The sequence below is a fragment of the Bos grunniens genome, chromosome 3 (genome assembly GCF_055505025.1).
Source record: "Bos grunniens cultivar Pamir isolate PY7600 chromosome 3, Bosgru_T2T1.0, whole genome shotgun sequence".
In the NCBI taxonomy this organism is placed as follows: Eukaryota; Metazoa; Chordata; class Mammalia; order Artiodactyla; family Bovidae; genus Bos; species Bos grunniens.
The window spans coordinates 105004523-105024890 of NC_141167.1; the positions used below are offsets into that span (position 1 = coordinate 105004523).

A 20368-nucleotide genomic window follows, 5' to 3' on the forward strand; every position below is an offset into this window, starting at 1 on the left:
GGTTCCCCCTCCCCTGTCTGACTGGGTCCTTGGAATGTGCTGATTCAGATATAATAGCAAGCTATGCCTAAGGGTCTTCCCTTCAGGAATGTGCCTGGGGAGCTCAGCACAGGCAGCTGAGGGGCTAGTCTGAGTGTTTTAGCTCAGGGGTGATCAGGGGACCCCCAGGCCCAGATGTTCTCCTTGTGGGATCAAGAACCCAGACCAATCCCCAGCCCCTTGGTTGGTGAGACCTCATACACAGATTTGGGTGTCTTCACCCCTGGGGCGGTTCCACCCTGATTCACTAGAAACTTAATTTCGTGGATGGAGCAGTTACGTGGGCCCTGGAATCTGCCTTGGGCTTCTGCAGCGAAGGGAGCTGGTTGATGAAATTAGCCTCTTTTTTTCTCCTTTTTTTTTTTTTTTCCAGTCAAATGTTGCTGCCTCTAATGCCAAGCTGGCCTTGTTTTACGACTGGCTGTTCTTTAGCCCAGACAAGGATAGCATTATGAACATAGGTATGTGACTGAGCCCAGGCAGCCACTCCCCAGCCCCCTGCGCCGCTGCCTTGTCTCCGTGGTAGTAGCCGTGAACGTCAGGGCAGCGTGGTGTGGAGGCAGCTTATCTGCAGCAGTTCCGTTGTTCCTCATCCGCGCTCCCTTGACCTAGAAGGAAAATTGCTTTGATGAGGCTGAGCGACCATGCCACCCCCTTCACCCCATAGCCTTACGTTTGGGCTTTGAGTGGGGAGGGCCCAGGCAGAGGAAAAGTCTGTGCTATCTCCTGCTACCTCCCTCCTCCAAGCCGAATGCTGGACAGGAAGGGAGATGAGGGCTGTGAGCCGTTGCGGGGAGTGTCTGCTTTTGGGTCTGCTCAGCAGAACTAGAAGGGGGCGGGGAAGACATAGCTCTCTCTGGAGCCGTTCGTATATATTGATAGCTTATTGTATGGGGACTCTCTGATGTGGGGGGACCCTTTAATTCCACACTCTCCAGAACCAGCCATCCTGGTCATGCATCACTCCATGAAGCCCCACCCAGCCATCACTGCCACACTCCTGGACTTCATGTGCCGTGTAAGTGCCACAGCCCTTTTTCCTCCCCATGTCCGCCCAGCAGAGCTAAGTGTGTGTCCTTCTAACCTTGGCAGTCAGTGAATAGGTCTTCCCAGTGCCCCTTGGGAGCAAAGTGGGTCGTGGTCATGGTCATGGGTCCTTTGTCCTAAGTTAGTGAAGCTTCTCTCCCACATTCCCCCTGTCTCCAGTTGCATCTTTCCATGTCTCCATGGGGTTTCTTAGCCTCAGGGATGATGACTTCAGGTTAAATCCCATCTCCTTGAGGAGCACCCAGGTTGAGTAAGAGTTTCCCATTTTAACCGCGCAGGACAGTCAAGAACATTCCAGTCCTTTCTGCAGCCATACCTCCCAGTGTTTCCTGAATGGAACCAAAGCTGCTTTTTAGATCTAGTTCAGCAGAACAGTCTGGATGGAAGGTCCTGCCCTGTGTTCATTTTCTGCTCCTCTTCCCTTCCAGATCATTCCCAACTTCTATCCCCCGCTGGAGGGCCACGTGCGGCAGGGTGTCTTTTCCTCCCTCAATCACATTGTGGAGAAACGGGTTCTGGCGTAAGCACTTCATGTGTCTGTGGGGCAGGGAAACCAGCTCTTTCCTCCTTTCACTAGGTCACCGTGGCCAGGGTCTCCCACTGCTGACCCTTTCCCTTGAGACGTATAGAACGTACTGGCTCCACCGAAGGCTGCTAGGCATACGTCCTCTTGCCTCTTAGAGGAACTTCTCTCTTGCAGAGGGATTCAGATGCCTTCCCTGTGCCCCAGTGGCCCTTCCCAGGGAGTATTGCCCAGTTGTCCCATTGGGCTTAGACTTGTGTATTATTTAGTTCCGCGTAGCGTTAGAAGTGAGGAGCTCTGATACTGACTTTCATTCATGTTCCCCATTAGGCATTTGGCGCCCCTCTTTGACAACCCTAAATTGGACAAGGAGCTGCGGGCAATGCTGAGGGAGAAGTTTCCTGAGTTCTGCAGTTCGCCCAGCCCACCTGTGGAAGGTATAGCCCCGCCTAGTCCATCACCGATTTCAGAAGAGGGGTGGAGACGTCCAGGGCGCTGGACTAGAGCCCTGGTTTAGGACGTCACGTGCTCCACCTCTGTGACTCTGTCCAGTTCGGTTTCTCTTGCCCCAGTTTTTTCTTTTATTCTTTTTTATGTTGTCTTCCTTATGTTGTCACCCTTTATGATGTCTTCTCTGTCTTATCTGCTTTTCACTGACATCCCTTGCTCTCTTAACTCCTTTTTTTTTTTTCCTGACCTCTCCTCAGTAGGTGGAAGGCCTTCATGGAATGTATGTTTATCTCACTTTAGCTTTGTCCATCTTTCTACCCAGCCCCAGGCCCTGTCCTCTGATGAGAGGTTGTCATGTTGGGTCTCAAATCTTGCTTCCAATTCCAGGCAGATCCCCTTCCTTTTTTGTTTTGGGGTAAGGGCTTAAGCTAGGCAGAGCTTTCCAACTTGATCTAAGTTAAAGAGCACTTGGGACTGTGCCTGATCTTATCTACTGGCTGACCCTCAGCTGAGCATAGAGGCGTCAGGGTCTGTGCTGCTCTTATTGCTGGGAAAATCCCCCCGCTTTGAAGCCCTGGAGGGTGGAGGACAAGATGCCTGTCCTTTCAAGGTCCATGTTCCATTTAGGTCATGAGCTCCTTATCCTCCCACTTGCCCTCTTGTCTCCCCTTCCCAAGAGCATTGGACAAGGAGGCCATCAAATGTCTTGTCTTTCTTTACTTCCAAGTCAAAATTGAGGAGCCAGTTTCCATGGAGATGGACAACCACATGTCAGACAAGGATGAGAGTTGCTATGACAACGCAGAGGCAGCCTTCAGTGATGATGAGGAGGATCTCAACAGCAAAGGTAGTCCAGGCTTGTGTCCGTCCTAGGAGGGCTAGCTGGCAGGAGCAGACTCTCTGCCCTCTCTGTGCCTCTGAGTTAGTTTTGTTATCAGTGTTCCTGGATGAGACTCCAGAACTTGACACTGAAGCAGGAGGGAAAGAAGGACAAGTGGTCCCTGCCTTTTCTTGCTTCCTGAGGCTAGAACACGCCACACTCAGGGAAGTGCTTCAGGCACTCAGTAGCTCTGAGTGAATGGTGCACACCCAGCTCGGGTCAGGGGGCCAGACTGTTCAGGGGGCTCTCTGTGCTTCTCATGTCTGGGCCGAGTAACTCCTTTCCTAAATCACTGCCTTCAGGGAAGAAGAGAGAGTTTCGCTTCCACCCAATCAAGGAGACAGTGGTGGAGGAACCAGTTGATATTACCCCTTATCTTGACCAGCTAGATGAGTCCCTGAGGGACAAAGTGCTCCAGCTCCAGAAGGGAAGGTGGGTGCCGGTCCTGGGTGTCTGCCTGGTACTTGGTGGGTGGCAGACTGGTGGGTTTGGAAGGGTTCTGGTGGGGGTGTGTGGAGAAGTGACTGAAGCTGCACAGGAGATGCCTTCTACAATTTAGGTTGCAGGCTGTGGGCTGGGAGGGGGCAGCCTTGTTTCGCAGCATGTCAGGCCCTCACTCCAACGTTCTGAGTAGAAGAGCCTCCAGGAGCAAAGCAGTACTGTGGGGATCCCCCTCTCCTTGGCCTCTGCCCTGAGGCCCCCTCACCACAGCCCGGATTCCCAGGGTTCCTGTGTTCTGTCTGTGTGCACGCGAGTGTGCTTGTGCACGCATTCCAGGTGTGTGTCCTGCCCTCTGCTCTCCTCCGTGTCCCTGAGATCTCCTCTCCCTTCTGCTCTGTAGTGACACAGAGGCCCAGTGTGAGGTCATGCAGGAAATCGTGGACCAGGTCCTGGAGGTGAGGAGGAACCTGCCCCCTCAGGGAGGGAGCAGCCCAGCCCGCCCAGCCCAGAGCCCCCCAGGCAGCTGACTCCCAGCTTCCCCTCCTCTGGATTGGTCCCTTCTGCTGGGGGCGGGGCCTGCTGATGCTGGAGCTGGAGGCAGATGAGCTCAGAGGCTCTGGGTAGTGGGGGCAGGGAGGCTGGGTCTGGGTGGTGACAGTCCTCCTCTCACCACCCAGGAAGACTTTGACTCGGAGCAGCTGTCTGTCCTCGCTTCCTGCCTGCAGGAGCTCTTCAAGGGCCACTTCCGAGGGGAGGTGCTGCCCGAGGAGATCACTGAGGAGTAAGGCTCATCTTTCCAGACCCTTCCCACACCCACCCCCACCCCTACCCCAGCCTCAGGAAGCTAAAGGTATGCTCTTAAGGCCCGAGTCCAAGAGGCACCTTGCTGGGGACTTGAGAAAAGTCATCTCTTCGTTTGTTTTTCTTCTCACACGTACTGCTTCACTTAAACGAGGGTTTATTTTGCCTGTTGAACACCGAGCATGCTTGGTCAGTGGACTCGCAGCCCTCCCTGCATGTCCTGCCCTGCTGCTGCACCCGGCAGCCCCAAGTCTTTGCTGCTTCAGGTGGGGTTGGACCCTTGCCTGGAACTCCCTGAAGGGCAGGAGTCTCACTTACAGTGACAACAACCAGACTGCTTCCATGTTAGGCCCCTGGTTTCTCTGTGAGCCAGCCTCTGGGGCAGCAGGAAGTTCCATGCTCGTTAAGAAAGGACCGCAAGCTGGTCCTCCATGCTAGCTGGCTGTAGCTCACTTTTCCTCCTCTGTCCTGCATGGACTCTCATATATCACCTTCGTCTTGTAGGTCCCTGGAGGAGTCTGTGGGGAAGCCTCTCTACCTAATATTTAGGTAAGCCTCTCTATCTGATGTTTAGGTCTCGCTGTAGATGCTGCCCTCTCTACCCTCCCTGTCAGCACGCTTATGCTTCTGTCCTGGGGTAATGAGGCTGCTTCTCCAGAAAGAAGGGGTATGCAGTGGGCACAGGCAGCCATGCCCCCCAGAAGTGCCACAGGAGAGTCTGCCCCAGGGAAAGCTTTCCTCTGTGCTCCCATCTCCCACTCCAGGAACCTGTGCCAGATGCAAGAAGACAACAGCAGCTTCTCTCTGCTTCTGGACCTTCTCTCTGAGCTGTATCAAAAGCAGCCCAAGATTGGCTACCACCTGCTCTACTACCTACGGGCCAGGTGGGTGTGGTCCCGTGTAAGAAGGTGTCAGGAAGCATCCTGGAGAGTGTCTCTCCCTTCATGCCTGACTCCCCAGCTCCCTTGGTTGTCAACACCAGAGCTCGGTGTGTGTGGGGTGTGTAACAGTTTTAAAGTGGTTTTAGTGTATTCATAAATATATGCCAATCTTATTACTGTATAATTTAGAATGTTTTCATCACCCCAAAAAGAAGCTGCATACCTGTTCGCAGTCACTTTCCTGTCCTCCCTTTCGCCCAGCCCGTGTAACGCTGATCCACTTTTCTGTTTCTGTAGGTTTACTTATTCTGGATAGTTCGTATAAATGGAATCATACAGTGTCTGAGTTTTCATGACTGACTGTTTTCACTTAGCCCAGTGTTTTCAAGGTTTATCCCATTGTAGTGTGTATCTGTACTTCATTCTTTCTTATGACCAAATAATCCAGTTCTGGGACATTACCACAAGTTATTTACCCATTCACCTGTTGATGGTCATTTGGGTTGTTTCCGCTTTTTTGTTTGTTGTGAATAGAGCTGCTGTGAACGTTCACGTACAGATTTTTGCACGGACAGATGTTTTCAGTTTTCCTGAGTATATACCTAGAAGTTGCATTGCTGTGTCCAGCGGTAACTGTTTTTCCATCTGTGAGAATTGCCAGACTGCTTGCCGAAGTGACGCGAGCACTTTGTTTCCACCAGCATCGTGTGAGAGCTGATTTCTCCTCGTGCTCCCCAGCAGTTGTTGGCTTTCGAGGATAGCCAGCCTAGTGGGCGTGAAGTGGCCTCTCATCCTCGTTTTGATTTGCGTCTCCTGACAGCAAATGATGTTGAGCATCTTTTCATGTGCTTATTGGCCGTTTGCATTTTCTTTGGGAAAAAACTCTGTTTTAATCTCTTATTTTTCAATTGGGTATTTATCTTTTTCTTGTGGGTTTTTAAGAGTTCTTCAGATATTCTATGTAGATGTCCTTTATCAAGTATATGGTTTGTAAACATTTTTTCCTATTCTGTAGGTTGCCTCTTCACTTTCTTTCTTTTTTTTTTTTAATTTTATTTTTAAACTTTACATAATTGTATTAGTTTTGCCAAATATCAAAATGAATCCACCACAGGTATACATGTGTTCCCCATCCTGAACCCTCCTCCCTCTTCCCTCCCCATACCATCCCTCTGGGTCGTCCCAGTGCACTAGCCCCAAGCATCCAGTATCGTGCATTGAACCTGGACTGGCATCTTGTTTCATACATGATATTTTACGTGTTTCAATGCCATTCTCCCAAATCTTGCCACCCTCTCCCTCTCCCACAGAGTCCATAAGACTGTTCTATACATCAGTGTCTCTTTTGCTGTCTCGTACACAGGGTTATTGTTACCATCTTTCTAAATTCCACATATATGCGTTAGTATACTGTATTGGTGTTTTTCCTTCTGGCTTACTTCACTTTCTTGATGGTATCTTTTCAAACACAAAAGTTTTAAATGTTGATCAAGTCCTGTTTTTTTTTTTTTTCCTTTGTCATTTGAGATTTACTCCTGTTTTCTTGTAAGAGTTATGTAATTTCAGTTCTTACATTTAGGCCTGTGACCCATTTTAAGTTAAGTTTTTTGCATATGGTGTGAGGTAGGTATCTGTGGAGAAGGCAATGGCGACCCACTCCAGTACTCTCGCCTGGAAAATCCCATGGACGGAGGAGCCTGGTAGGCTACAGTCCATGGGGTCTCCAAGAGTCAGACACAACTGAGCGACTTCACTTTCACTTTTCACTTTCATGCATTGGAGAAGGAGATGGCAACCCACTCCAGTGTTCTTGCCTGGAGAATCCCAGGGACGGGGGAGCCTGGTGGGCTGCCGTCTATGGGGTCGCACAGAGTCGGACACGACTGAAGCGACTTGGCAGCAGGTATCTGTAGGTATTATTGCCTTCATTGCTTAGAGCCCAAAGAACAAGAGAGAAAGCTTTCTCTAACCTGATGTGAGCCCTCTCTCTTTCCCTGTTCGTTACTCTTACCAGGTAGTAACTTCACTGACTGTGGTCTGAGCCCTGTCTGAAACATGGGGGAAAGCTGGGGAGAAAGGAGTGTCTCCTGATTTCCATAGTCACCGAGTCTCTGAGGAGGGCCAGGGAGGGCCATGAGACACGTGAGCCCAGGACATCCAGGGCAGTAAGGGGTTCTAGAGTGGGGTCTACTTAGGGCTTGTTTGAGGCCGGGGTCAGGCTGCTGGCTGAGGCGCGCCTGGTCTTGCAGCAAAGCCGCCGCTGGGAAGATGAACCTGTACGAGTCATTTGCCCAGGCCACCCAGCTGGGCGACCTGCATACCTGCTTAATGATGGACATGAAGGCCTGCCAGGAGGATGATGTGCGACTGCTGTGCCACCTCACGCCCTCCATCTACACAGAGGTCAGCACCTCGATCTGTGTCCCTGGGACGGCACAGTAGTGCCGGTGGGCTCAGGGGAGACCGCATCATCTCGTTGCACACAACCCTCACCCTCCTCTACCCTCCGCTGCTGGCCTCAGTAGGCCCCTTCTCCCACACCACAGCCGTCCCCTCCTGCCTCACTCCATCAAGTTGAAAAATGTCTAAAACCCACAGAATTCTTGTCCTGTGCGCTAGGTCTGGGCCTGTCCACGTGTCCCCTCTGCTTTGGCCCCATCCCCTGGACCCAGGACAGACAGGGCTCCCAGCCAGATCCACGTCCACATACTCAAGCTCTCTGGCCGAAAGACCAGGGCCTCTGTAGTGGAGACTCGGCTCCCATTTCCCTTGTTTACTGAGTCTTCTCTAGGAACTGGGGCATAGGAGGAGATAACTGCTCTTTTTCCTCCTCTGGGTGAGAGTTCCCAGGAACAGGGAAATCGGGGCACAGGGTGTGGGCATCACAGGAAGAAGTGTGATGCCAGCCAGACACCCAAGGGAGGAAGGGCGCTCATGCCCAGCACCCCTCCCCTCTCCAGAAGGGGCCCTGCGCACCCCGCACCCCACACCCTCCCCAAACACACACACTCTCTGTACCTTCTTTGGCAGGGGTCGGCACACACTGGATTTCTTTGCTGCCAGAGATGCAAATGCTAATTCTGTCGTCGCTTCTCGCAGAACTAACATCACATCCAGTCCCACTGAGCTCTAGCTTTGTCTCTAGGTGGCTCCCCGTTCCTTTCCTTACACACTCATACTCACTGTGTGGACACACACATTTAAATCCTTGGGTTCTTTAAGGATTAAATTCCCAGCCTCAGAGCTACTGGATCTTTGTTAGAGATTTATGTCAGGACCCCATGTCTGGCTAGCCCAGCACGCCCTGAGCGTGTAGGGAGTGGGGATGGGCTGTGAGGGGAAAGCTGAGGGGTGCACTTTGGACTTCTGCCCTTCTTTCCCTCTTTTCCTCCAGTTTCCAGATGAGACCTTGCGGAGCGGGGAGCTGCTCAACATGATCGTGGCTGTTATTGACTCAGCACAGGTGAACACAGAGCTGTCATCCTGAGAGGCCTGGGGACACAGGGCCCTGCTCCCCCCTCCTGCCTGCAGAGAGGGAGTCCTGCCCACAGGTGCCCTGCTCCTGGCAGCCACTGTTGTGTACCTTCGGCCCCAGGGGCTGGGAAGGAACGTGGAGCCCCAGGGTGGCAGGCTGGGTATAGGCCAGTCCTGCTGGGGGTTCCCCTTATTCTCCATGCTTTGGGGGCACTCCTGTTCTTCAGGGAAACGAGGGGATGTTTCCAGCTCTCCGTTGGTCTCCCCTTGGCTCAGAACAAAAATGGTCAGACCACTTGTAGCTGACCTTTCATGCATACATCCCTACGAGGCTGTAGCTTGGCTTATGGTCCCTCCTCAGTCCTAAACTGGGGTCCCATTTCTGCTCCTTCCCACAAAAGCCCTCCTACCTGTGCTGTTCTCCTCCCCACACCTGTAATACAGCCACCCATGGCCCTGCCCCCCTCAGCACAGGCTGGGATGGATCAGGGGCCCAGGCTACATCCAAGCAGAGAGGTTGCCTCTTCTCACTCTGCCATCAGGACGTGAGGGATGGCATTTTTGTAATGGTTTTTGCTCTGAACAGGGGGGTCTGGTCCCCACTGAAGCCAGTTGCTCCTTTGCCAGCCCCCTGAGTCCTTCAGGGTCCCGGTGTCCATCGTGTGCCTTTTCCTTCCCATTCCTTTATGACTTGGGTTTCACTTCCTCTGATTTTTCCCTAAATGAGCTCTTCTGCTTCTCTTTCCATACTAGCTTCCTGGCCTCTTTTAAAACCAATGGTTTCTGCCTTCTTCCTCATCCCCTTTAGCTTCAGGAGCTGGTCTGCCACGTAATGATGGGGAACCTGGTCATGTTTCGAAAAGACTCAGTCCTCAATATACTCAGTAAGTGTGCCAAGCCCTGAGGTTCCCTGGGAGATGAGAGGGGTGGCAGCCCTGTGTACTTGATCAGTTGCTCAGTTGTGTCCAACTCTCTGCAACCTGATGAACTGTAGCATGCCAAGCTTCCCTGTCCTTCACTATCTCCCAGAGGTGGTTGTGTACTTTCTAGTAACAGAAAAGCTGGCTCTGGGGCTGAGAATGAGGTAGAAGGTCCTTCCAGCCTGCCGTGGGCCTTTGGCAGTATCTGTTTGGATCTGTTCTTTGGCTCTGTAAAAGTTCCTTGACCTGGCCTCAGGGTGATGAGAATACAGAAGCTATATGAAGGCTTTGGAAGTGTGCTTTGCATGAAAGGGAAAGTACCTATGGTTTTAGGCTCGCTGTTCCCACCCCTGTACATCCTTGCGTGAGGTGCTGATAGTCAGTGGGTTAGCCTTCTGTGCGTGTGACAGAATGTGAATACGTGTGTCTCTTCTCTGTCTACTCAGTCCAGAGCTTGGACTGGGAAACCTTTGAGCAGTACTGTGCCTGGCAGCTCTTCCTGGCCCACAACATCCCCCTGGAGACCATAATCCCCATCCTGCAGCACCTCAAGTACAAGGGTGAGTAGGGTCATGGGCGGGAAATGTGACTGGAGAGGAGAGGACACTCCAGGGCTTGGGCCTCCGGGCTTCTTCTTAGATCAGTCCAGATCCACAGCTCCCCTTCCCAGCAGAATGCCGAGTGCAGAAAGGCAGGCCCCCTAAGTCACCTCTGCTCCTTAGGCGTGTCCTGCACCCCCCTCCAAGCCAGGTGCTGAACTGGGCTCAGGTGGCGGGGGGCTGGGGGTCGCTCTTCCTGGTTTCTTGTTGAAGATTGTCTTTACTCCTGCCAGTAGCTGCGGTTGGGGGATGGGGGAGGTGCCAGAGTTTCTTTCCGGAATTCTGTGCTCCTCTGAACAGTCTCTACCTCCCCCATAGAGCACCCAGAGGCCCTGTCCTGTCTGCTGCTTCAGCTCCGAAGAGAGAAGTGAGTTCTGCCCCCGCCCCTGGGGGCTCTTTGGTCCCCACTCTGCACACACCAAGAGGTGCTGTCACACAAAGGGCTCTTGTCCTGCTCCTTTGCTGCCTGTTTTTTCCTGTTGTTGACATCTGCTTATTCCACCCTTCCCCCAAAGTGATTTACAAATAAGCAGGTCCCCTGGGATCTGGGCTTCCTCTCGACTTTACCCCCCTGCCCACCAGGAGCTGCCTGCAGAGGTGGGGACCGGACATCCCTGTTTCCTGCTGCCGCAGCAGTTCTAATCCCCGGTGGCTCCTGCTCCCCTCCCCCTCGCCCCTGAGGCTACCACGAGGCCAGTGCTAGAGGAGGAAGGGTCAGAGTGGAGGAGCCACACACTGTCCCTTGCCTCCCCCTGCAGCGCGGGCAGATGAACAGGGGTGGGGTGTAGAGGGTGAATGGGCAGAGGCCCCTCCCTCTGTCAGGCACTGTTCCAAAACCCCAGGTGAATGGAGCAGCAGCTGTGCACCTTTTCCTTCCCACCTTCTTTCTGTCTTTCCGCCTTTTCTCCTTTCTTGGTTGAGAGACTGGAAGTGGGAAAGTTGGAGGGCCACGTGTCCCTTCCTTGGGCTCGATACCAGGGTGGCCCACTGCTCCAGCTAGGCAGGGCACAGGGAGCATTCACACCCCACAAACTTGTCCCTTTGCCTCCCCGGCCCACTTCTTGACTGCTCTGGGCAGCGTTGGGGAGACTGAGTGGGGCTCCTTCCCAGCACACACGCACGCACCTTCTGCTGCCACAGAAACTGAAAAGACTCGCTTCTTGTCTTCTGGCTTCTGCAGAAGATGAAACCAGGCATTCCTTGGCCCAAAGAGAAGAGGGAGAAGGATGTGAGAGTAGAAAGCTACCACAAGTCTGGGGTGGGACAGGGGTAGGGAGGCCAGGGTTTTGGGGAAAAGTCCATGAGAGAGTGCCAGGGGTTCCTGTGGTCAGCTGTGTGAGCCAGGCGCCCCTGCCCGCACCCCGCTCTTGCCCCCAGGCCCAGCGAGGAGATGGTAAAGATGGTGCTGAGCCGGCCCTGCCACCCTGACGACCAGTTCACCACCAGCATCCTGAGGCACTGGTGCATGAAGCATGACGAGCTGCTGGCTGAGCATATCAAGTCCCTGCTCATCAAGAACAACAGCCTCCCGCGCAAGAGGCAGAGGTGGGACCCTCCCGGCGCCCACGGGCAGGCGGCAGGGCGGTCCAGTTTGTCCCGGCCCGGCTTGCGGGCGACACCTAGTGGTGTGAAGCAGCCTGCGTGCAGGACCACCGTGGCCCCGTCGTCGTCTTCTTGTGCCCCGTCTTTGGTCCCTAAGCCACCTCCATTACGCTGCCCGGCCCCTCCCAGTCCTGTCCTCCTTCCTCTGTAGGGGCTGCCTCTGTCCTAAGGAGGAACCCCAGTGGGGGAGGCTGTCCATGCTCCCGGAACCCGCACCCCAAGCTCAGACTCACTCTCCTGACTTCCCCGCAGCCTGAGGAGTTCGAGCAGCAAGCTGGCCCAGCTGACCCTGGAGCAGATCTTGGAGCACCTGGACAATCTGCGTCTCAACCTGACCAACACCAAGCAGAACTGTACGCTTCCCTGCCCTCTCCCGCCTGCATGGCGCCGCCCGACCCAGACCACCTGTGGATCCGGGTGGGGCAGCTCGCAGACACCTCACTGTTCCCCTTCCCTGCTCTCCCTTCTCCCTCTAGTTTTCAGCCAGACCCCAATTCTGCAGGCTCTGCAGCATGTCCAGGCGAGCTGTGATGAAGCCCACAAGATGAAGTGAGGCTCCTTGCACTTGTGGCCTTGAGAAGGAGTGGGGGAGGGGTTGGGTGAGGGTGGCCTTCTGGGGACACAAACTTAGTCTCCGGCAAGACCAGGTGCTTGAAAACAAATAAGAGACCCTGGCGTGAGGGCAGAGACAGGGTGGGAGGATGGCCCTGGGGCCGGGACACCCACCCTCCGAGCGTTCCTTCTCCCCCTCAGGTTCAGCGATCTCTTCTCCCTGGCCGAGGAATACGAGGACTCTTCCACCAAGCCACCCAAGAGCCGGCGAAAAGCCGCTCTGTCCAGCCCCCGAAGTCGAAAGAATGCCACCCAGCCGCCCAATGCTGAGGAGGAGTCTGGCTCCAGCAGTGCCTCGGTGAGACCCCTGGCCGAGCATGCCACGCACGGGATGCAGGGAGAGGCCGGGTGCGGGCGGAGCTGGGCCTGGCAGCTGCCCGTGCTAGCGACTCTCCCTCCTCTCTCTCCCAGGAGGAAGAAGACACAAAACCGAAGCCTACCAAGAGGAAACGGAAAGGGTCTTCTGCAGTGGGGTCTGACAGTGACTGAGGCCCTGTTCCCCGTCCACCCCCAGTTGGACTGCCCTCCCCTCCTTGGTGAATCAGAGGTTAACAGAGGCTGGGGAGATCGTAGGGGAAGCAGCCTGTCCCCATCCCAGAGCTCACCTGGGGAGAAGGACGAGCTGCCTCCTGGAGCCCAGCCCTCATGAGAAGCTGCCGTGCAGCCCCCAGCCCCACCCCCTCCTCTCTGGGGCCCGCAGCCCCGGCGCTGCTGCTCCCACTGATACTGGGCTCCCACTGAAGCCAGAGGCTGTGCGAAGCCTGGACTGTGGAGGAAGTCCTCGCCCCCTCCCCCAGCCTCCCCAAAAGCTATTTCAGTAGAGGACAGAAATGGCCGAGGGGTGGCCACAGAGGCTAGGATGAGAGTGAAAACTGTGTGTGCGCGCCCCTCCCCGCTCCCCTTTCAGGTCTTGATCTGCTCTGAATAGGCATTTTATAGTTGCCCTCTGTACATCAGTGTGAAATGAGCATTTAATCTGTGATGTGCTCACGTCGCCTTTTCCTCTCTGAGGGCCGGGTGCCACAGGTGTTCAGGAAGGAATCTGAGAGGGAGGCCACAGCCCCACCCGGGGTGCCCTGGAGGCTTGTGCTGACCCAAAGTTGGCACCTCACTCGGGGCCAGAGCCCTGGGAGTCCCAGAGACATGTTCCACAGAACTGTCAAATGGTCCCATTTCCTTGGATCTGTCTGTCTTGTCTTTTTCTTTTTTTGGCAGAGATAATCGCATTTTAAAAGTTGTTTTTAAATGACAATAAAACAAGCCAGAACCTCTTCTGTGCCAGAGCTGCTGCCCCCACTTACCCTGTGCATGTACCGGTGGTCTTGATTTAATTGGCACCCTTCTTCCCCTTCTCGCTTCCTGCCCGCCCCCTTCTTGTCCAGAGCAGGAGGGAGTTGGCTTTAACCCCCACATCCTTCTTGCTGCTGCTGGCTGTGCAGGCCAGGTGCTGACCTGTCCAGGCAGAAATCAATGCTGTACCATCTCCCAGAAGCCTGTCTGTCCTTATCCATCTCTCACGAAACTAGAGGCTTACAGAAGCTTCCGGAATGCTAGTGTTACATTGGTGGTGTAGTGGTGAGCATAGCTGCCTTCTAGAAGCTAGTGTGTCATACTCTAATGCTTACCAGCTACTGGAGGACCACCTGCTTGGGCTGGGGTTGGGTGGGGCTGCTGCTGCTGCTAAGTCACTTCAGTCGTGTCCGACTCTGTGTGACCCCATAGACGGCAGCCTACCAGGCTCCCCCATCCCTGGGATTCTCCAGGCAAGAACACTGGAGTGGGTTGCCATTTCTTTCTCCAATGCATGAAGTGAAAAGTGAAAGTGAAGTCGCTCAGTTGTGTCGGACTCTTAGCGACCTCATGGGCTGCAGCCTACCAGGCTCCTCCATCCATGGGATTTTCCAGGCAATAGTACTGGAGTGGGTTGCCATTGCCTTTTCCGTTGGGTCGGTCAGGGGTTGCTAATACGTGTGCCTGGTGTAGAGAGTTCAGATACCTGAGAGAAGGAACCCTCTTCCTGTCTAGCCACTTGCCCATCCCTGTGTACCACCGGAAAAGCTCCTTGGCTCTGCTTTTGTTCTGCTGCTGTCCTGGGTGCTTGAGTGGCAGGCTGAAGAGAAAGGAGTGAAGTTTGGGCTGACTGCAGACAGCTCCTCCTGTTCAGCCGGCAAATTTGTCTTTTACAGAATCCAGGTTTTCCCATCCCTCAAAGCTGCTGCTCCTTCCTTTGAAAGCTTAAACTGCCGGAGGCCTCTTTTGCTTCCCCTCTCTCCTTCCCCCGTTTCCTCTGCCCCAATTAAAACCAGGATGGAAAGCATTGGCTGGCTAGCCCCAATTATTGTCCCTTTGCCCAAAGGGAGGGGCCTCTGCCGCCGAGGCCCCTCCAGAAATCTGGCTGTCTGGGCCTCCACCTCTCCCCTACTTCACTCTCGGCCCCCACCCATCTCCTGGGGTTGCTGCTGCTGGCAGCTGGAGGGAGGGCATGGGTCTGGCCAACGTGCCATGCCGCAACTTGCAGCACCATGTGGGCAGGAGGCCGAGTTCTTCAGTCTCCTGGGAGAGTAGTGCCACCCTCCCGTCATCCAGTGAAAATGAGAGGGAAAAGGGAATGATGGACTTGGGTCTTAGTGCCCTGACTCTCTGACCGGGGGTCCAAAGTCCAGCTGATGTCTAGTCTGTCCTACAGAAAGCCTTGAAACACCCGATCCTGGGATTTAGAGAAGGCTTGAGCACCGCCCAGGAGCTGGTAGGGTGCGGGCCGCGAGAGGTCCGGGAGGGAGCGCGCCTGGGGCGGAGCGTAGCTCTGGGAAGGGCCGGGCTGCGGGGCCGCCCCCCACTAGCACTCCTGCCGGGCGTCCGCTCTTCGCCCGTGGGGAGGGGGGCTGGGTGGGAAGGGGCGTGTGCCAGCGCGCGCGCTCCCGGGAAGGAGAGGTCTGAGCGCTAGACCAGCGGCCCCAGTTTGTCGGAAGGGAGTATCGGGCCTGTCTGCGAGCTGCTGGGGCCAGACCTGGCCGAGTGGAGGAAGCAGGCACCATGGCCTCTCTCCTGCTGCTACTCCTGCTGCTGCTGCTGCTGCCGCTGCTGCTGCTGCCACTGCGCATCTGGTCTAGGTTGCGCTGGCTCGCGGCAGACTTGGCCTTCACGATGCGCGCCCTACGCTGCAAACGGGCCCTTCGAGCGCGCGCTCTGGCCGCGGCTGCCGCCGACCCAGAAGGTCCTGAGGGGGGCTGCAGCCTGGCCTGGCGCCTCGCGCAGCTGGCCCGGCAGCGACCGGCGCACACCTTTCTCATTCACGGCGCGCAGCGCTTTAGCTACGCGGAGGCCGAGCGCCACAGCAACCGGGCTGCGCGCGCCTTTTTGCGCGCGCGAGGCTGGGATGGGGGACTCGGCGGCGGAGGCACGGGGGGCGCCGGGGAAGGCGAGCGGGAGGCGCACTGCGCCAGAGACCAGGCGGCCGGAAGCGGCGCGGCGCGGGCCGTGCGGGAAGGGGATGGCGCGGCCCCTCTGGCACCTGGGGCCACCGTGGCGCTGCTGCTCCCCGCCTGCCCAGAGTTCCTGTGGCTCTGGTTCGGGCTGGCCAAGGCCGGCCTGCGCACGGCCTTTGTGCCCACCGCTCTGCGCCGGGGTCCCCTACAGCACTGCCTCCGCAGCTGCGGCGCCCGTGCGCTGGTGCTGGCGCCAGGTAAGGACCGAGCGCCCGACAGGCGGGGGCGGGGCCAGCCACGGAAAGGGGCGTGCCGAGGGCCGAGCGGGAGTGGGCTGGAGAGGAGGCCGCACTCTCTCCAGGGGGTTCGGAAGCGGTGCGGAAAAGAGTTCTTCGGGCTTGTGACGGGAGGCAGCTGGGTCTCTTTCTGGTTTCCCAAGGATTTCCCAAGACTTGGGCTCCAGGTCCCAGGCCCATGATGGGACGTCGGTCCTGTCCTCTTCAGCCTTCCTTATTCGGGAACTGTGCGAGTCGGGGGTGGGGGCACAAATAGGGTAAAGGGTGGGGAGTCTTCTGGGTCGGGTGAAACTGCGGGGCTGTGCTTTCCCACCCCATCCAGAATTCTTGGAGTCCCTGGAGCCTGATCTGCCGGCCCTGAGAGCCATGGGGCTTCACCTGTGGACTGTGGGCTCTGACACCCGTCCTGCTGGAATCAGCGATTTTCTGGCTGAGGCCTCCGCTGAAGTGGATGGGCCAGTGCCCGGGTACCTGTCTGCCCCCCAGAACATGACGGACACATGCCTGTATATCTTCACCTCCGGCACCACGGGTGAGCATATTTACCTCCCAGAATCTAAAGCCAAGGAAGGCAGGGGCCTGGGACCAGGAACTGTGACCTCCTGGGCTCCTAGGCCACTGCTCCACAGCCCCCAGGGAGAAGGGTGATCCCAGGGGCCACTACCTCGGCAACCCTCCCACCCCTCTTCATTTCTCCACTTCCCTGAACGTCCCTCATTTCTGGGACATCGCGGCCTGCCTTCTCAGTTTCAGCCTTGCCTGTGCCTCTTGCTGCGGGAAACCAGCAGGGGCAAAGGGGGAGACAAGGCTTGGGTTCAGACCCTTCCCTGACCTCCCCTGCCCCCACCCCCAGGCCTCCCCAAGGCTGCTCGGATCAGTCACCTGAAGATCCTGCAATGCCAGGCATTCTACCAGCTGTGTGGTGCCCACCAGGAGGATGTGATCTACCTCGCCCTCCCACTCTACCACATGTCTGGCTCCCTGTTGGGCATCGTGGGATGCTTGGGCATTGGTCAGTCTCCCCCGCCCCAACCCCTCATTCAGCCCTCTGGCAAGTGCTTAATGCCAGCAAACCTCTAAGTTCCTACTGTGGTGTGCTCACCTGGGGATGCTTCCTGAGCCCTTCAGGGTGGAGAATGGAGAGGAAGGAGGCTGGGTCTCCTCTACAGGAGCTCCTGGTTCAATGGAGAAGCATCACCTGCACAGACCTACAGGCTGAGCAACCAGGGGGGGCATGCAGTTCGTGGAACTCCAGGCTCCAAAGGCCAGGGGATGGGAGGGCTGTGAATGTCAGCCCAGGAAGGGGCAAATGGAGAAGAGGGTTGAGACCTGGGGGCAGGGTTCAGAGAATGGACTGCGTTAGGATGGAAGTGGGGACAGGGCGCTCACCTCCCTAAATTACAGGTGGGAAGGGATGAGGGCCAGCTTGGCCTGTGGCAAGTATGACTGTCACAGCCTGGTCTTTCAAGGAATTACACTATAGTGAAGGCTAGTATCTGGGAAGAAGGGAGTCAGGACCCCACGCCCCCCTCCAGCTATAACCTCGCCTCCTTCCTTCCTCCTCTCCCCCCCTCATCCTGGCAGGGGCCACAGTGGTGCTGAAGTCCAAGTTCTCAGCTGGCCAGTTCTGGGAGGACTGCCAGCAGCACAGGGTGACGGTGTTCCAGTACATCGGGGAATTATGCCGATACCTCGTCAACCAGCCCCCGGTGCGTGGGCGCAGATCCTGGGCGGAGCCACGGCGGCAGGGAGGTGGGCAGTTGGCAGGGGCCACTGAGACCATTGTCTTGAGAGTCAGAGAGAGGAAGCAAAAAGAAGAGAACGGAAGGGGGGAGAAGGAGCCTGGGTGGTCGGACTTGGATGCTTAGGGCACCTGAAGGCGGTCACAGTGAAGGGCGTCGAGGAGAAGGGGAGCTGGCCAGCATCTGGAGGCTGAAGCTCCTGCCGCTCTTCCCACCTGTCTCAGAACAAGGCAGAACGTGGACATAAGGTCCGGCTGGTGGTGGGAAGTGGGCTGCGCCCGGACACCTGGGAGCGCTTTGTGCGGCGCTTCGGGCCCCTGCAGGTGCTGGAGACGTACGGGCTGACCGAGGGCAACGTGGCCACTTTCAACTACACCGGACAACAGGGCGCTGTGGGGCGTGCCTCCTGGCTTTACAAGGTGAGTTGCAGGAGGAAGCCAGGAAATCTGGGGGACAGTGAGGGGGGAGTTAGTGGGGAGGGGGCTCATGCACCGGAAGTGACCCAGTCCCTGGGTCTCCCTTCCCCCAGCATGTCTTCCCCTTCTCTTTGATTCGCTATGATGTCACCACAGGGGAGCCAGTTCGGGACACCCAGGGGCACTGTGTGGCCACGTCTCCAGGTTTGTGTCCAGGTGGGGTGGGCGGGATGGTGTACTTGGAGAGTGGCGTGGGGGGCGGGCACCCCTGACCCCGGTGGCTCTGCCAGGTGAGCCAGGCCTGCTGGTGGCCCCTGTGAGCCAGCAGTCACCATTCCTGGGCTACGCTGGGGGCCCAGAGCTGGCCCGGGGAAAGCTGCTGAAGCACGTCTTCCAGCCTGGGGATGTTTTCTTCAACACCGGGGACCTGTTAGTCTGCGACAACCAGGGCTTTCTTCGCTTCCATGATCGTACTGGAGATACCTTCAGGTACCTGCCCCTCACTCTCTGATTCTTCTCCCGGGCATCTGAATCTCTGGGACCCAAACCCTCTAAACCTCTAAGCTGTGTACCAACCCAGCTTCTCACCTAACCTCTCCTCTCCAGCCTCTAGCTTCTTCCCCGAAACCATCTGGTACCTCGCCCTCATCCCAGCCTCTTTCTCTCCCCACCAAGCTCAGGAGGCCCTGCCCCCTGACTCCCAGTTTCCCATCTCTGGCAGGTGGAAGGGGGAGAATGTGGCCACCACCGAGGTGGCCGAGGCCTTGGAGGCCCTGGACTTTCTTCAGGAGGTGAACGTCTACGGAGTCACTGTGCCAGGTGCCCAGGCAGTGGGGAGAGGCACCAGGCCCACCAAGCAGAAGTGGTGTTACGTCGGGTGCAGGGAGCAGAGGGCCTTGTGGGGGTCAGCTCCCACGGCTGACCCTGCCCCCCACACCCACCAGGGCATGAAGGCCGGGCTGGGATGGCAGCCCTGGCTCTCCGTCCCCCCCACTCTTTGGACCTTGTGCAGCTCTATGCCCATGTTTCTGAGAACTTGCCACCTTATGCCCGGCCTCGATTCCTAAGGCTCCAGGTAAGCAGCCACCCCTGCTCGGACCCTTTACCTCACCCTGTATGTCTGCAGCAGTCACTGTCTCCCAAACTCCACCGGAGGACCCCCACGTAACATACTCTGTGAAGAGAAAAAGCAGTTCCTTCCCAGACCCTGTCACCCTCTCCTCTAAACCTGGGCCTCATCTCCTCTTTCCCCAGACCTGCCCCTCCACAAAACTCAGGCAGTTCCCCTGAACTGCTGGGGCAGAATACCCCTTCCTTCAGCCTCCTCTGACCTCCCCTTCCCCAGGAGTCCCTGGCCACCACAGAGACCTTCAAGCAGCAGAAGGTTCGAATGGCAAAAGAGGGCTTTGACCCAAGCACACTGTCCGACCCGCTCTACATTCTGGACCAGGCGGGGGGCGCCTACCTGCCACTCACACCTGCCCGGTACAGCGCCCTCCTGGCCGGGGACCTTCGCATCTGAGCGCCCCCACGCCAGCGCACCCGACAGGGGGGCCGTGTGGGCTGGGGAACCACTGTTGGGGATCTTTTCTATACCAGATTTGTAATCTGTATTTTGTAATAAACTTGACCAGAGGTCCCCTGGCTCTTTCTGCTCCACAGTATCAGCTTTCCCATCTGTTTGTGGAACTGCTTTTCTCACTGACATTTTCTCCCGGTCAGAGCTACAGGCACTCCTGCCGGGACTCTGGGCCTGAGTTCAGTGTCTGGACCTCGGTATTTTTCCTCTCGGATGACCCCGTGTGATCCTTGTCCCTGGAAAACCCCTGATGACTGATGTCTGTGCTGTGGGTATTCTGTCCCAGTTTCACTCCCTGAGCATGGGGCCCCCACTGCTTCCTCTGGGGAGCTAGAGGTCCCAAGGGGTTCGCTCAAATGGCCTAAGTGGACAGAGGTTTGGAAACACTGCCCCCTGCGGGCAGCCAAACATCTCCACAAACTCACCTGTGGTTGGGGCCTGGGGAAGGGTCTTAAATGGGCAAAACAGAGGCTTAATTTTGGGGGAAAGGACCCTCCAGACACCCCTCACCCCTCAAAACTGGCTTTGTTATCCACTCCCTGAGGGGGAGGGGTGCAGCGTCTCAGTGCAACTCAGATGTTCCGAATCTTACCCACAGGTAGTCCTGTATTCCCAGAAGTAGCAGTGCAGTTTCTGGGAAG

The 20368-nt window shown here is 56.5% G+C and overlaps 2 protein-coding genes across 4 annotated transcripts in view; both read left to right on the forward strand.

Annotated features, from left to right (window-relative positions):
- The window catches only part of INTS3 (integrator complex subunit 3), a 39820-nt gene extending 26280 nt beyond the window's left edge, over positions 1–13540 (forward strand). The window contains exons 11-30 of the mRNA XM_086392808.1: positions 413–500; positions 978–1057; positions 1515–1606; positions 1940–2046; positions 2787–2906; positions 3242–3371; positions 3781–3835; positions 4058–4161; positions 4686–4730; positions 4946–5065; positions 7312–7465; positions 8457–8525; positions 9345–9420; positions 9903–10016; positions 10374–10422; positions 11433–11600; positions 11910–12010; positions 12134–12206; positions 12411–12567; positions 12681–13540. Coding sequence (XP_086248934.1) covers positions 413–500; positions 978–1057; positions 1515–1606; positions 1940–2046; positions 2787–2906; positions 3242–3371; positions 3781–3835; positions 4058–4161; positions 4686–4730; positions 4946–5065; positions 7312–7465; positions 8457–8525; positions 9345–9420; positions 9903–10016; positions 10374–10422; positions 11433–11600; positions 11910–12010; positions 12134–12206; positions 12411–12567; positions 12681–12758 — 1980 coding nt within the window. The 3' untranslated portion in view covers positions 12759–13540. The remainder of the gene's footprint in view (positions 1–412; positions 501–977; positions 1058–1514; positions 1607–1939; positions 2047–2786; positions 2907–3241; positions 3372–3780; positions 3836–4057; positions 4162–4685; positions 4731–4945; positions 5066–7311; positions 7466–8456; positions 8526–9344; positions 9421–9902; positions 10017–10373; positions 10423–11432; positions 11601–11909; positions 12011–12133; positions 12207–12410; positions 12568–12680) is intronic.
- Positions 13541–14816: 1276 nt separating this feature from the next.
- On the forward strand, positions 14817–19809 carry SLC27A3 (solute carrier family 27 member 3). 3 transcript variants are annotated; one of them, XM_086392810.1, is made up of 10 exons: positions 14817–15015; positions 16313–16522; positions 16844–17002; positions 17575–17699; positions 17957–18151; positions 18262–18352; positions 18439–18637; positions 18870–18967; positions 19093–19223; positions 19494–19809. In XM_086392810.1, exons 2-10 carry the CDS (start codon positions 16357–16359, stop codon positions 19668–19670), a joined length of 1341 nt encoding a protein of 446 aa, XP_086248936.1. In that variant the 5' UTR covers positions 14817–15015; positions 16313–16356; the 3' UTR covers positions 19671–19809. The 3 variants fall into 3 exon arrangements, 2 of the variants coding, with proteins under 2 accessions (XP_086248936.1, XP_086248935.1); XR_015161049.1 differs by lacking the exon at positions 14817–15015 and adding an exon at positions 15190–15951 and having other exon boundaries at positions 18305–18352; XM_086392809.1 differs by lacking the exon at positions 14817–15015 and adding an exon at positions 15190–15951.
- Positions 19810–20368: the final 559 nt, after the last annotated feature.